This window comes from Lactuca virosa, chromosome 2 (assembly GCF_052849685.1).
Source record: "Lactuca virosa cultivar CGN04683 chromosome 2, Lactuca_virosa_CGN04683_v6, whole genome shotgun sequence".
NCBI classification, from domain to species: Eukaryota; Viridiplantae; Streptophyta; class Magnoliopsida; order Asterales; family Asteraceae; genus Lactuca; species Lactuca virosa.
This window is the reverse complement of record NC_136427.1, coordinates 38,809,701-38,825,406: the sequence shown is the minus strand read 5'-3', so window position 1 is coordinate 38,825,406 and position 15,706 is coordinate 38,809,701. Positions and strand designations below refer to the sequence as shown.

The window sequence follows — 15,706 nt, the reverse complement described above, 5'->3', positions numbered from 1 at the left end:
GATGTGACAATGTGATTAACATGTGCTAGACATGCTACCACTCCTCGTAGCCTAAGAATCTAAGGTGCTGTTTGTTTTTTCTAAAAAACATTTTCTAACCACTTATTGTTGTGCCGCGCAACACTTGGCCCTTCGCAGCTGTTTGTTTTTCAGAAGACTTCTGACTTAAAAACTGTTGCGCGTGTGCTGCGTGGCGCATCACTTAACCCTCTGTTTCAAACCTCTTCACACCTTAATTTAACTTATTGTAGCAATCTGCAGAGATTAAAAAACAAATAAACTTTTTATTACATGCTGCAGCCGTTTGGTCCCACTCTTCTGTTACAGAGGGTTGCAGAGATGTTCCGCAGACTTCAGACATTTTCGCTTCGAAAATGTCTTACCTGGTAGGCCACTTTGGTTTATATATATAAAAAATAAGTTAAATTTGTTTGTTTTTGTTTTTATTTTTTTACATATATTTATAATTTTTATATAGTCCTCCGGTAAATAACCCCAAAAATTATCATTTCGTTGGAAAAAAAAGCTGGTTGGTGAGGTTTTGGAATTTGGATCTTGCTCGCGACTTCAGAGTTGAAACACCACCACACCAGTCTACTATTCTACCATATCCGCCGTAGGGTTTTGAGGTTTTCTCCTAAACCTGACCAAAAATTCATCATCTATAACAAAATTTTGTTCAGTTGATCGTTCACAGGTCTACTCATCGACCATGGTTGGAAAAGTAGACGCCGCGAAGGGAGGTGCGAAGTCTTTGCAGTCGCCGGCGTCCAATCAAGCTTCCTCCAAGCCCGATCTGTCATCCATGTCCACAACATTCTCATTCAAAACCCTAAAACTGAAAACGAAGCAACAAGAGCTGTTGATCCGAGTCACAATCCTCGGCCTCGTCTACATTTTAGCTTTCATCACTCGTCTCTTCAGCGTTCTCCGCTACGAGAGTATGATTCATGAATTTGATCCTTATTTCAACTATCGAACTACTCTCTACCTAACCGAAAAAGGTTTCTACGAGTTCTGGAACTGGTTTGACTCCGAGAGTTGGTATCCGCTTGGCCGAATCATTGGTGGAACTCTCTATCCAGGTCTTATGGTCACCGCCGCTATCCTTTACTGGACTCTCAAATTTCTCCGATTCGCGGTTCATATTCGCGAGATCTGTGTGCTAACTGCTCCATTTTTCGCTTCCAACACAACGATCGTCGCGTATTTCTTCGGGAAAGAGCTGTGGGACTCAGGTGCAGGTCTAGTTGCGGCGGCCTTGATCGCTATTTGTCCTGGATACATTTCGAGGTCGGTGGCTGGGTCTTATGACAATGAAGGCGTTGCCATTTTTGCTCTGTTGCTTACTTTCTACTTGTTCGTTAAGGCTGTCAATACTGGATCGCTTGCCTGGTCTCTCGCTTCAGCTTTTGGATACTTCTACATGGTCTCCGCATGGGGTGGTTATGTGTTTATCATCAATTTAATTCCATTATATGTGTTGGTCCTATTGATCACCGGGAGGTATTCCATGAGGTTGTATGTCGCTTATAATTGTATGTATATAGTCGGAATGTTGCTAGCAATGCAGATTCGGTTTGTTGGGTTTCAACATGTTCAGTCAGGGGAACATATGGCTGCCATGGGAGTGTTCTTCTTGATTCAGGTATTCTACTTCCTACTTTACGTGAAGCACATGTTGAATGATACAAAGCTGTTTCAAGCCCTTTTGAGGATCGGTGTAACATCAGCAGTAGCTGTGGGTGCTATTGCACTTGGAGTAGGAACAGCTTCTGGTTATATCTCACCATGGACAGGCCGGTTTTACTCTTTACTGGATCCAACATATGCTAAAGATCATATTCCAATTATAGCATCAGTCTCTGAGCATCAGCCTACTGCATGGTCATCTTTCATGTTTGATTTCCACATTCTTCTTTTCCTATTTCCAGCGGGTTTATACTTCTGCTTCAAGAGATTATCAGATGCCACAATCTTCATTGTGATGTATGGTCTCACGAGTATGTATTTTGCTGGTGTGATGGTTCGATTGATTCTTGTGGCAACACCTGCAGTATGCCTCATAAGTGCTATTGCAGTATCTGCTACAATAAAGAATTTGACCCAAGCCATTAGAGGAAAAACCAGTCAAACAGTATCTTCTAAGGGAACAGGAAGCACAAAGGGATTATCTAAGGTGAGAATCTTTTTCCATTCTATTGTCTTCAATCTTCTATAGTATGTTACATCTTTCTTTTGTTTCAGCAACAAGCTTCTCTTGACCAAAGTATCCCATTCCTTAAAAATGGTGCAACTGCATTACTTCTTGGAGCATTCTACTTACTAAGCAGATACGCAATCCATTGCACATGGGTGACATCAGAAGCCTACTCATCTCCTTCAATTGTGTTAGCTGCCCGAGGTGCCCATGGGCAGAGGATTATCTTTGATGATTATCGTGAAGCATACTTTTGGATTAGACAAAATACTCCTTCAGATGCTAAAATCATGTCATGGTGGGATTATGGGTATCAAATCACAGCCATGGGGAATAGAACTGTGATTGTGGACAATAATACATGGAACAATACACACATTGCTACAGTTGGAAGGGCAATGTCGTCATATGAAGACGAAGCTTATGAGATTATGAGATCACTTGATGTGGATTATGTGTTGGTTGTTTTTGGTGGTGTTACTGGCTACTCTTCTGATGACATTAACAAGTAAGAAATTTCTTTATTTTACCCTATTTTAAGTCTGTTTATTCTGTGAAAATAATTCTACAACAATATAATAATGTTTGTGTTATGTGTATAGGTTTTTGTGGATGGTGAGAATTGGAGGTGGAGTTTTCCCTGTGATCAAGGAACCTGATTATCTTGTTAATGGTGAATATCGTGTTGATAAAGGAGCAGCTCCCAAGATGTTGAATTGTCTAATGTAAGTTTCTCATATAAATATTCCTTTTTCTTTTAATCCTATTTTTGTTTATTTTTTTATTTTTTATATATATATTCATTTATAGGTACAAGCTTTGCTATTATCGGTTTGGAGAGCTCACAACTGAGTATGGAAAACCACCAGGGTGCGTATCGTAACATAATTGAAAAGACATAAATGCCCTCGTCCTTGTCATTCATTAATGTGCTATATATATATATATATATATATATATATATATATATATATATATTTTGTTGTATGAAATGACAGGTATGACAGAGCACGGGGGGTTGAAATAGGGAATAAAGACGTGAAACTTGAATACTTGGAAGAAGCATTCACAACATCAAATTGGATTGTTAGGATTTACAAAGTTAAGCCACCTACCAACAGATGGTAACTAACTAAGAAAGACCAGAGCTTTACTTTACTACAACATATGGATATGATGATGATACTTATAATTTATCAATCAGACTTTTTTTTTTTTTTAGTGGTGGTGAGTCTTAGAAATTTGCGTATTCTACTTTCATTATGTAGCTTTTGTTTCTTTATCTCCCACTAGGTCTTAGTATGTTTGATTTTGCATCAACTGTTTCTTAATCAGAAGTATTACATACCAAAGTTGTTGGAGAATCATATGATTAAAGTCGCTTTTTTACCATTTACCTTGATTTGACTAAGTTCGTGTTTTTTTGAGCAACAAATCTAAGAGTAAATTACACAAATGGTGCCTATGGTTTGGGGTAATTTCCACATTTGGTCCTTAACTTATTTTTTTAACTCGGAAGGTCCCTACAATTTGTTTTTGTTGCGTGCTTGGTCCTTGCCTTATCTAAACCTTACCTAAAAAAAAACTATTTTTCCTTTTATTTTTTAATTTATTTAAATAAGGTGGAGTAGGTAATGTGAGATGGAAGTGAGGTTGGGTGTGTTTATTTAAATAAATTAAAAAATCAAGGGCAAAATAATCTTTTTAGGTAAGACAGAGGCCAAACGCGTAACAAAAACAAAAGGAAGGACCATTCATATAAATTACCCCAAACCATAGGTACCATTTGTGTAATTTACTCCAAATCTAATTTACTTTTAAACCACTCACTTTAACCCTCAACAACAAAAAAAAACCTCAACAACAAAAAAGAAAGACAACACGGGCCTTTGGTGTTGTGTTTGTGTTTAAAGATGATTTTTTTTTGTTAAGTTGTTTTTTTTGCATTAAGTCAAGAAAACATTCTATATAGATTTTTATCATATTAATTTATATCCCCATTATGGGGTTGTATCTTTTTGTATTAATGGGCTTAACGTGTTAAGCATCTATATTCGACAACTGTATATTAATGATTTCTTTTTGACTTGATATGAAGAGAATGACTTAATGGATAAACCAAAAGAAACTAGGTTAAAAAATACTAGAGAAATTGTTCTTAAAACACTGGTACTAGTTAACAAACTATTATAAGCTACTTTTGTGAGTTCACCAAACATAAGGTTTCAATAAGCTATTTAATACGTGCCAAACACAGCCTTTTTTACATCCTACTTTTAAGCAAAAAGATGTTTTGGTTGCCTTAATTTTTGAGATCCGGTTCAATCACATATCTTCCATGGCTTCAACCTCTTGTATCACCTTAAACGCAGGGTTTTCATAGTCTATATGCGGCTTAATCACATTCACTACTTCCTTCACTTTTGATTGCTGCAACAATTTGTCCAAGATAATAAGTACATAAAAAATGCATGAACAAATACTAGTTTAAAAGTAAGGAAACTTTGAATGAAAATGAAGTTTAAGATAGTCAAGGATTTTGTGATCTTCTAAATTGTGTTAATCAAAAGAATTGAATCAATATTTTGATAGACTTTTTATAATCATATTTAATAGGCACAAATACTAAACATTTATGAAATTAGTCACTTAACTATTATTTTTATAAACCTTATCCAATAAACTATAATAATAATAATAATTATCATAAAATGATAATAGTTGAGTGACTTAATCGACATACGAACAATTGTTTATTTAAATGGTAAAAAAATAACCAAAATGTTTACTCACTACACAAAATAATTAAATAGTTCAATGTCTAAATTGTTAAAAATCTAAAAAAAACAAGTGTTTTTCTGTCTTTTGTCTACTCTATACTAAACATTTATGAAATTTTCCACCCTTCAGAAAAAAGATTTATGAAAATCAAAGAAAGAAAAATGACAAAAAATAAAAACATATTTGAGAAATTAAGGATTTAGGGTTGGGAAATCTCGATACAATCCTTACATTTTGACCTCATATTCAATTAAGTCTCTATATTATTATTTTTTTTATTAAGTCCCGGATACGGAGAATTGTATTCAATTTCATCATTTTTCCAGATATCATGTTTCCCACCTTCAAAGTTTACACTTTGACCAACATTTTAAATTTTATTATAAATTTGGTCCAAAATTTACATTTTTAGTCTAGATTTCAAAAATTTGTTACAAATTCATCCTAAATTTAGTTTTTTTTTACATTTTTTTTTTAAAATTGTTTCAAATATGTTATTTTTTCTTTATAAAATCATATTTATACAAAGAAAACATATTTTTCACATAAAACCCCTTCTTTTTTCTATATAAAAACCTTTTATCACAAAATAATTTTGTTAAAATATTTTTTTTATGTAAAAAAAATGTTTTTTTGTATAAATTTGGTCCAAAAGGTTTTGTTCGTGCACCTATATAATTCAAAAACAAATAACATGTCAAAAATTACTTTTTGTAAATATCTTGGTTTTCAATGTGAAAATATATTTTTTATTTTAGTAATTATCTTTTTGTAAATATTTTGGTTTTTTTTATGTGGAAATATGTTTTTAGTTTTTAAGCAAAATCTAGTAAACATAATCAACTTCAACATTTTTTCTTATTGTTCAACCAAGGATGAAAAAAATTATTTTCACATAGGATCAAAAAATTATTTTTGTTTGTGCACATATATAATTCGAAAACAAATAACATGTCAAAAATTATTTTTATAGATATCTTGGTTTTTTATATGAAAATATATTTTTTATATTAGTAAATATCTTGGTTTTTAATTTGAAAAATATGTTTTTTAGTTTTTAAACAAAATCTCATAACCATAACCACTTCAACGTTTTTTATTTTAATATAAACCAATAAATTGTACACCCATTTTCACTTATAAAAGTTAATAAAGATAAACATTTTTTTATAAAAATGAAAGTGAATATATTTTTTTTTGGCTAAAATGATCAACATGAAACTTGTAGTAATCGTCAAAACAAACACGTGATATAAAGAACATAGAAAATGGAGTTTGTATGCAGAGATTATGATTTTTATAAGTTTTGAGGCAAATAATAACAAATATAATGATGTTAATAAAACTTAATGTGACCATTGTTTCTTTCTTATGAGTATTTTAACATATTTTTCACGTATAAGAACTTTTTTTTAATAAAAATCTTTTACATCCCTATTTTACCAAAATACCCTTGGAAATAGTTTTGATTTTGCAACTTACCAGAAGCTCATATTTGGTCTTTAATTCTTGATAAACCACAAGCTGACGTGGATCCGTCACTAGAATCGCTGTCCCAGCTCCAACCTGCATCACATAATCCCGACCCGACCCGACCCGTTTAGACACATCCGGTGGATTTTTAGGTTAATGGGATTTGGGTATTTGCGCTATGAATCAATTGGATTGGGATTTGAGTCATCTGACTATGAAATTATAGGGACTTGGGAGTATACATGCTTAGATCGGAATGGAATCATTCAAGATTGACCATCATGTAATTGTCTTCTATAATTCTAATCGCATGAGACAAGTCCAGTTTACAACAGAATCGATAACAATTAATGATAAAAGAACCAAGAACTTTAAAGTGAACAAAAGAACAAGAAGATAGAGACGGAATTTGATTACCTTGTTAGGTTTTCCCACAGTCCTTGAACCCAATCCACGACCGCCGGCACCGCCATTAGCAGCCACATTTGATCTTCCATCCCTCTTCTTCGGTCTTCCTCTTCGCCGGAGCACATTTCCAGATAACGGTACAGTCACCGTTCCGATTCCGATCCTCCTCGGTCTACCACGACCCCTCTTACTACCCATCGTTCCTGACATCATTTTAGGTTCGCGTGAAGAGTTCTCAGATGGCGTCTCGACAGCCTGAGTTTCACCACCACCAAATACAGTCATATGACCACCGGTGGTAGCGCCAACCTTCGGCGGACGACCACGGCCTCTTTTCGCCGTCGCTGCTGAGTTCTCAGTTGGTGGAGGTGATGGAACTGCAACACTGTCATTACCCAGTCCTGGTGAAGAAGAAAGAGGCTCAGAATCAGATCTATGCTTAGGAGGACGACCCGGTTTCCTTTTCGACAAACCAGGTGGAGAATTCATCATGTTAGGATCAGGATTGATTAGAGATACAGTCGATTCAATAATGGGGATGGTTAAAGTTGCAACGATTGATACGTTTGGAGCCGATCTGAAATTGTATACGTCGCCGATTACAAAACAAGAGGAAAAAGCCCCAAAATAATGGCCTTTTTTTTAACCCTAATTTAAGTATTATTATTTTTTTTTAAAGATGTTTAATTTTTTGGACCTTATTTTCTAAGTTTGTAATTAACCATAATATTTACGTATGAGTATCCATTTAACTTTAACATTTTTTTTTCCAATTTGCCATTATATTTTTTTGAAAAATTTTCATTTTAATCATTGGCCAGTCATAAATAAATATTTTAAAACGTAATAACCTAAATTGAAAAAGAAAAAATCAAAGACAAGAGTCAAAACTACTTCTTCTTGAGGGCGTCGTGTGCTAGTCAGTAAGTCAATGACTGTTTTTTTGTATTATTAGTGTTTGTTGTAATTAATGCACACATGTATTTTAAAATGAACGATAAAGACCTAGTGTAAGGTGTCGTTTGTTTTTACGAAGCAAAAATGTCTGAAGTTTGCAGACCACCTCTACAACTCTTGTAGCAGAAGAGGGGGACCAAACGGCTGCAATATGTACTAAAAAGTGTGTTTGTTTTTTAACTTCTGCAGACTACTGCAATAAGTTAAAGTAAGGTGTGAAGAGGTTTGAAACAGAGGGTCAAGTGATGCGTCACGCAACACATGCACAACAATTTTTAAGTCAGAAGTCTTTTGAAAAACAAACAGCTGCGAAGGGCTAAGTGTTGCGTGTGTGCTGCGCGACGCATCAATAAATGGTTAGAAGAAGTTTTTTAGAAAACACAAACACCGCCTAAGTCTCAAGTCTGAAACATCAAATAAACAATATGACATGTTAATATTTGAGCCAATAAAAATTATCATTTCTTTGGTTTCTCAATCAATATGTCATTAGAAATAACAAATTGTTTCTTCGATGAGTTATGAATGAATTAACAATTTTGATTTGCTTAAATATTAGCATGTCATATTGTTTATTAGATGTTATGGACTCAAGACTTACAATAGACATTTTCCCTTCATTTTAAAATGCATGTGTACATTAAATACAATAAACACTGTTAATAAAAAAAAGAGTCATTAACTTACTAGCTAACACGCTCCACCCCTCAAGGAGAAGTCGCAGTTTTGATTATTTATAAGGTGTTGTTTGTTTTTTCTGAGGCAAAATGTCTGCAGTCTGCGGACCACGTCTGTAGACCTCTGCAACAGAAGATGTGGACCAAACGTCTGCAGTCTGAAAAAAGAAGACTGTTTGTTTTTTTAACATCTGCAGGCTACTAAAATAAGCTAAAATCTAAATAAACTAATCGTTCTAACTACAAAGTGATTTTTTAATATTTTTATGACTTTATTATAAATAATTAACAAATCTAGATCAACTTTTATGTATTATTGTATAAAAAGTGAAAATAAAAATGGTACAAATTAACGTATATATTTGATAAAAACCAACAATTTTGGTCGCAAAGTTATACATAAACATTGTAATTGTGAATCAAAGAATTTGATACATAAATGGATGGAAATAAACTTTGATTTTTCCAATTAAATCAATTAAAACCGTACCATAAATATTTTTCTAAGAAATTGACGATACTATATTACATAATGATTTATAAAATTTAGCACAAAAAATATAAGAATATATTATGATTTTTTTTTCATATTTATATAAACAATTTCAGTGACCATTATTGTAATAAATTTTTATTTATAAATTTGTCAAAAGTATCATGTTTGTGTCGTCGAACTTTTTCTTTTAAGTATTGTAACTTTTTTTTTTCAAATTGTTTATCACTAATAAAGTTGGAATAAATATAAATTCAAAAAAACTAAAAAAAATAAAGATATATGTGTTTTTTTAGGCTAGAAGATGTTAGAAGACTCTGGTCCACATCTGCGCCAAGAAGAAGTCGCGCATACATTTTTAGGTCTACAGTCTTAAAAAAAAACAAACAGTCTGCGAAAACTAATGTCTGCGCGTGGTCTGCGCCGCGCAGACAGAAGAGGCTAAGAAGATCTGCGGGCAAAAAACAAACATCACCTAAATATAGTAAATTACATGAATCGTCCCTTGTGTAGGTGTCAAAATACACGTTTAGTCCCTATTTTTAAAATTAACTCGGATCGTCTCTTATATCGTAAAAATGTGCACATTTCGTCCCTAAAATTATTTACCAAACTTAAAAAGTTTGTTTTACCCTTATCTAATTATTTTTGAATTGTTTATTTATTAATCATATTTAAAAAAATAAAAGAAAATAACCCCTCCCTACCATTCACTTGTGGGTCCCAATCCATTCTCGTTTTCCTCTTTTTTTTTTTTTTTAAACCAGATCTCCAACTCCTTCATCCTTCACCAATTCATCTTCAAAAGATCTAGAGAGAAAGATGGGTCGTCGGAGCCACCGTCCGTCGTTGCCAGAGCTATCAAGAGAGAGAGAAAGAAGACCGCCGCTTCTCTCCAGCAGTCGACTAACACCCTTCTCTTGCCGGAAACCACTGTCCTCCGCCTCCGTCAATTTCTCCTCATCGGGACCCAACGAGGACTTCGATTCTCTCATTTGTACCACCACCGAAGAAGATCTTTAGAACAGGCTCAAAGAACATGACTGAATCGCAAGCTCCCCAACTCCTTCCCGCATCAGATTATCCATCTTCCCTTCCAGACTCGAATCTTTTGGGTCGTTATTGCTCGAACTGAAATCAAAGACCTAGTTTCCCGATTCTTTGAAGAGCACTATGATTATTAGCAGATGCTTATTTGATGGGTCTGGTGTGGGTAATGGATTAGGTTTAATGGGGTTGGATTGTTTGGAAGGGAATGGTGAGAGTTTGATGAACAGAGGGGATTCAGGGAAATACAATGATACTGGTGGTGATTCGGGTTCGGTGTCGGAATCAATGGTGTTGGAAACTTGTTCCTATTTTGGGCCGACAAATTCATCGATTTCAGCCTTAAATTTGACCCAAATTAGGGCTAACAATGAAGATGGTGGAGGTAATTTGGTGGATAAGAAGATTAAAGTAGCTGCACCTGGTTCGATTGAAAGGTAATGAAGAACAAATCTCAACTTATATACTTATGTTCATATTCCCCATGATTTGGCTATGAGTAATAATTACATAATTTTGTTTTCTATTGATAGTGATAATTATGTCGCAAATGGTTTTCCCGATAAAAAAGCTCGAATCTATCAAGAACAACTGATTCTTGAATCCAAGAGTGTAATCTAAATCCTTCATCCACGATTCAAATGCAAAGGACCACCACCGCCAGTTCAATATATTCTCGCCGGAGAAAGGCGAAGTGATGAGGATATATTGTATTGTGGTTTCAAGTCGTCGTTGATGTAGTGTATTGTGGTTTACATGGAATGTAAAAGGAAAATGGGGAAAGGGGAAGTGAAGGGGGATATTTATTTTATTTTATTTATTTTTTTACTTGAAAAACTAATAAACAATTAAAAGAAAACTAAAAAAAACTATTAAGGGTAAAATAGTCATTTTATATACGTCAGGGACGGTCCGAGTAAAAAAGAAACAATCAAGGGATGCTCCGAGTTAATTTTTGAAAATAGGGACTGAACATGTATTTTGGTACCTACACGAGGGACGATTAATGTAATTTACTATTATAAATATTTGGTTCCTCGACAAATATGTCATTAGAAATAATCAATTGTTTCTTAGATGAGTTACAAATGAATTAACAGCTTTGATTGGCTCAAAGATTATCATATCATATTGTTTATTAGATATCACAAAATCAAGACTTACCTAGGTCTTTTTTCTTTCATTTTAAAATGTATGTGTACATTAAATATAACAAACACGCATAATACAAAAAAGATAGCCATTAACTTACTATCTAACAATTTCCCCGCTCAAGAAGAAGTCTCATTTTTTACTCTTTAAAATATTTGGTTTCTTAACAAATATATCATTAGAAATAGCCAATTGTTTCTTAGATGAGTTTGAATCAATTAACAATTTTGATGTCTCAAAGATTAACATGTAACATCGTTTATTAGATGTCTCAGACTCGAGACTTACACTAGGTCTTTTTTTCCTTCATTTTAAAATACATGTGTACATTGAATAAAACAAACATCGATAATACAAAAAAGAGAGACATTGACTTACTTGCTAATATCACTCTACCCTCAAGAAGAAGTCGGAGTTTCGACTCTCGCCTTTGTTTTTTCCTTTTTCATTTTAAGTTATTACGTTTTAATATACTCATTCGTGATCGGCCAATGACTAAAATGATTTTTTTTCTAAAAAATAATGACAAATGGGGAACAAAAAAATGTTGGGGTTAAATGCAATCTCATACGTAAATATTGGAGCTAAATGCAAACTGAGAAAAATACGAAACCGACACGTCATCATGACCTATTGGTGACCGGCCAAGGGCCCGAAAATAAAATGTTTTCTAAAATATAATGGAAAATGATGAACAAATAATAAAGTCGATACTAAAACAAAACAAAGTTGTATATATAATGACTTTTGTGGCATAAACCCTTGAATTATCAACAAAGTGAAAGGTATCTCTTGAAATTAGAAATAAAATTATTGAAACTATATTATTTAGATTGTTTCGTAAAAATGTTGATTGGAAAAATAAAAATAAAAATATATTTAGTGCAATTTGACATCATCATTCTTAGAGAAAAGTACATGTTATTAACAAAAAAAACAACTACGAAACTCTAAAATCTATACAATAAGAAATGTACTTGTCTTTAACAAAAAAAAAGAAAAAAAAGAAACTCTAAAATCTATACTTATTGTATTGGTAGCTTCAGTCGATTAAAGTTCATTTATCAAGGTGATTATCTTTTTGTTTTGTTCACATTTTGATATTTTTTTTTCTGTACAAATCTAGGTAACGAACTTGTTGGAAGTGTTCACATATGACCAACTTTAGCAAGTTACAACTTACGTGACAACGATAATTACTTAGAATGGTAATAAACTATTGGTTTTGTTCACATCTAGGTAATTTTTTTTGTTCACATTTGACAATTCAACTTGTTGAAGTTGTTCATATAATACTATTATAGCATAAGAGAATGCAACATTGGTGGAGTTGATCAAAATGGGAGTTATTGGTGTATTGTGAGCTTTGTGAGCACCTTTAGTTGGAACATAGACGAAGAGAGGAGAAGACATGGTTTGCAGGTTTTAGGGTTTTTCAAAGGCTTTTCTTGAGAGAGAATTTCGAATAATAATGATCATAAACTATTGAATGTGACTTTGATCTTCCTTTTATAGGATTTGGAATGATTTAGAAAATCCAATGACGAAATCAGTAATCATTATGTTAGGAAGATTCAGCATAAATATTGAATCCACAAGACCGACTCTTCCATTATCATCCAAAAGTTACCGTTAGTCAAACGTGTCTGAAAATATGTTGGTGATGAAGTATATAATCAGTGAGAAAAAATCTTGCACAACAAAATAATGTGGGATGTTTAATGTCTCACTCGTTGTATGGTGTAATACAGGAGGTCTTTGACATATAGTGATTTGATGCTCACACACTGTATATTTTGATATAGAGGTTCCTAGTGATCAGTTTGTTTGTCATGTTGCGCATATTGTATAGGATAATATAGAAGTTCTTAGACACTGGGTGGCTACAGCTCACACACTGTATGGTTTAATACAAAGTTTCCTCAACATCAATGTTTATAATGTTTTACTCACTATCAGTGACATAGTAAGATCATTAACATGTAGGGAAATATATTTCAAAAACTGTTGGTTGAACAACCAATCCTTAATATCAAGGAAGATGATTGTAAAATCTTAGAACATGTGATCCATCATCAACTCATTTAGGAACATTGGGAAGGTTTTATAGATGCCATATCTCAAACTATGGTGATAATATATGAGGTTAAGGACATAAGTTACCCTTTGTCTAAAAAGGACCAGACAAGTATCTCTTATACTGTAGACATTGCTACCGGGGCAAGCCACATGGTAAAGCACAATGAATCAGCAAAAAACTAACTTGATACATATGGTAGCATGTTCTATGGACATGGTCCATGGATATGGTTTGGAATAATAATTAAATTTTAAAGAAACACCCAAGGCCTTATAATAATTTTTCTGATAAGGAATATATAGTCTCAACCTAAACGATATACAATGCTTAAGCTATCAACGCGAGTGAGTGACTCAATGTCATCTCAACAGTCGGTCTCACTGATGAGATATATTGACAAGAGTTTCATGCTATAACAAAGTTCTCCATCAATTATTTTAGACATGGTACAAGACAAAGCAAATAAAAAATAAAAAATAAAAAAAATAGTCTAAAAGGAAATAATCAAAAAGAGAAATTTGCAGCTTTTTCAGAAGATTCATTAACACCATGATATTGCGAATCTTCAAATGAATGCACATAAAAGGATTTCTATTAATCGAAACAGCTACCATCATAGTCTGTCTATAAAAGAGAGACATATTAGAAATCTTTTCACATAACAAAAAAAAATATCTCATCCCTTAGCATAAAAATGAAATCATAAATGCTCTTTTTCTTTGAAGAAACCATTATTCTGAAGGATTACAAGCTTCAAGTTTATCATCACAAAAGGAGGTCCATGAGAAATCAATATTTTTAACCAACGAGTTAAGCGTTTATAATCTTTGTAACCTTCAAGTTATGCAAATCAACATGAATATACTTGAAGGGTCAAAAGATTATGAACCAAGGGATAAGAGACAAGAATCATTATCTTGATAATGAGACCTTGAATCTCTAATAAGAGACAGGGGTAGCATAGAGAACTTCTATGAAAAATTAGTCATGCCAACCACTTTATCTCTACCTGTCCCTCAACAATAACTGAAGGGTTTTGATGAGGCGAGGAAAGCATTTAGAAAATCTGTCTTTACAACAATTCTTCCATTTCTTGTGTGCATAGTAAGATGTTCAGTGTCGAACTCGCCAAACATCACCCTCAAACTGAAAGTTGCCACCGCTGAATTGAAGATGTAGAGAGACTGTTTGGTCATGAATGGGGAAGAATCCTGAACCATGTACTTGAGAGGAAAAAGACACGAGGGATTAATCATTAAAAGATATAGGCATGCAATGTATACTCCTTTGGTAAAAATGAATGAAATAAAAAAGTAAATGAAAGACTTATTTTTTGTGTTTTTCCTTTTAGTTGAATAATAAAGTACTGAAAAATAACTTTAACTAAAGATTACTTTACAAATATTCAAAAATTATACAAAAAACATAAAGGAACAAAAACCTTAGGACATAGAAAGCATGCCCAATTCACCAGTAAGCAAAGTATTCTTTTTCTCATACAATAGCTTGGTGAAGATATCAACGAGTTGATTATCAGTTGGGATATACATCAACTCAATCTTCCCTTTTTGCACATTGTCCCTGATGAATTGAAGTCTAATCTCGATATGCTTGGTCTTGGAATGTTGGAAAGGGTTTTGAGTGATGAGAATAACATGTGCATTAACACAGCAGATGGGAGTCTCAGAAAGTTTGAAACCATAATCAAGAAGCTGGTTTTGCATCCATAGAATTTGAGCACAATATCTCCTAACAACAACATACTCAACTTTAGTAATAGAACATGACACGTAGGATTATTTCTTGCTAAACCAACTTAGCAGACTGTTTCCCAAAATCTGACAACCTCCATAAGTACTTTTTTGAGCAAGGCTACAACCTGTATAGTCCGAATCAGTGAAACCAACTAGTTTGAAATAAATTGAAATCAGAGTCACAAGCATACCAAAGTCCAAGATTGGGTGTATGCTTTAGATATCTAAAAATGCGCTTAACAACAACAAGAAGCAACTCTTTTGGTTTTGCTTGATAACAGGAACACATGCTAGTTGCAAACATGATATCAGGATGACTAGTCATGAGATACAATAATGACCCAATAATTCATAACGTTGGATTGACATCAACTCCAGATAAATCAGTTGAGATCTTCATAGACGAGGACATATGAGTCTTTGATGGGTTTTGCATGCAATAGCGTGGATAGATCCTTATACACTTAAGGGTACATGCAAACTATTTGATCTAGCCATAACACTATTGAAGTAACATTCTATTGAACAACAAGAACCCTATAACCCTAGCTAATTTCAAAATTCAAAGAAGATTACATATCTTTTGATTTTTTGTAGTAAACAATCAAATAATCCTTCTTGAAAAAACTCTTGGAAGCTAGCACCAGAAATCTTGTGCCTCTGTTGGTTCACACCCAAACCCTA

At 33.4% G+C, this 15,706-nt stretch overlaps 3 protein-coding genes across 3 annotated transcripts; 2 read left to right on the top strand and 1 right to left on the bottom strand.

The window, feature by feature from the left end:
• Window positions 1–504: 504 nt before the first annotated feature.
• Window positions 505–3,596, top strand: STT3B (staurosporin and temperature sensitive 3-like b). Its single transcript, XM_079077929.1, has 5 exons — window positions 505–2,179; window positions 2,248–2,708; window positions 2,803–2,925; window positions 3,011–3,070; window positions 3,199–3,596. Exons 1-5 carry the CDS (start codon window positions 713–715, stop codon window positions 3,326–3,328), a joined length of 2,241 nt encoding a protein of 746 aa, XP_078934055.1. The 5' UTR covers window positions 505–712; the 3' UTR covers window positions 3,329–3,596.
• A 697-nt stretch (window positions 3,597–4,293) lies between these two features.
• Window positions 4,294–7,484, bottom strand: LOC145159035 (uncharacterized). Its single transcript, XM_079077928.1, has 3 exons — window positions 6,872–7,484; window positions 6,464–6,547; window positions 4,294–4,630 (listed from the first exon to the last, which is right to left on the bottom strand). Exons 1-3 carry the CDS (start codon window positions 7,352–7,354, stop codon window positions 4,526–4,528), a joined length of 672 nt encoding a protein of 223 aa, XP_078934054.1. The 5' UTR covers window positions 7,355–7,484; the 3' UTR covers window positions 4,294–4,525.
• Window positions 7,485–9,753: 2,269 nt separating this feature from the next.
• Window positions 9,754–11,098, top strand: LOC145156303 (protein PAL OF QUIRKY-like). The gene is made up of 2 exons (XM_079075732.1): window positions 9,754–10,473; window positions 10,570–11,098. Exons 1-2 carry the CDS (start codon window positions 10,163–10,165, stop codon window positions 10,655–10,657), a joined length of 399 nt encoding a protein of 132 aa, XP_078931858.1. The 5' UTR covers window positions 9,754–10,162; the 3' UTR covers window positions 10,658–11,098.
• Window positions 11,099–15,706: the final 4,608 nt, after the last annotated feature.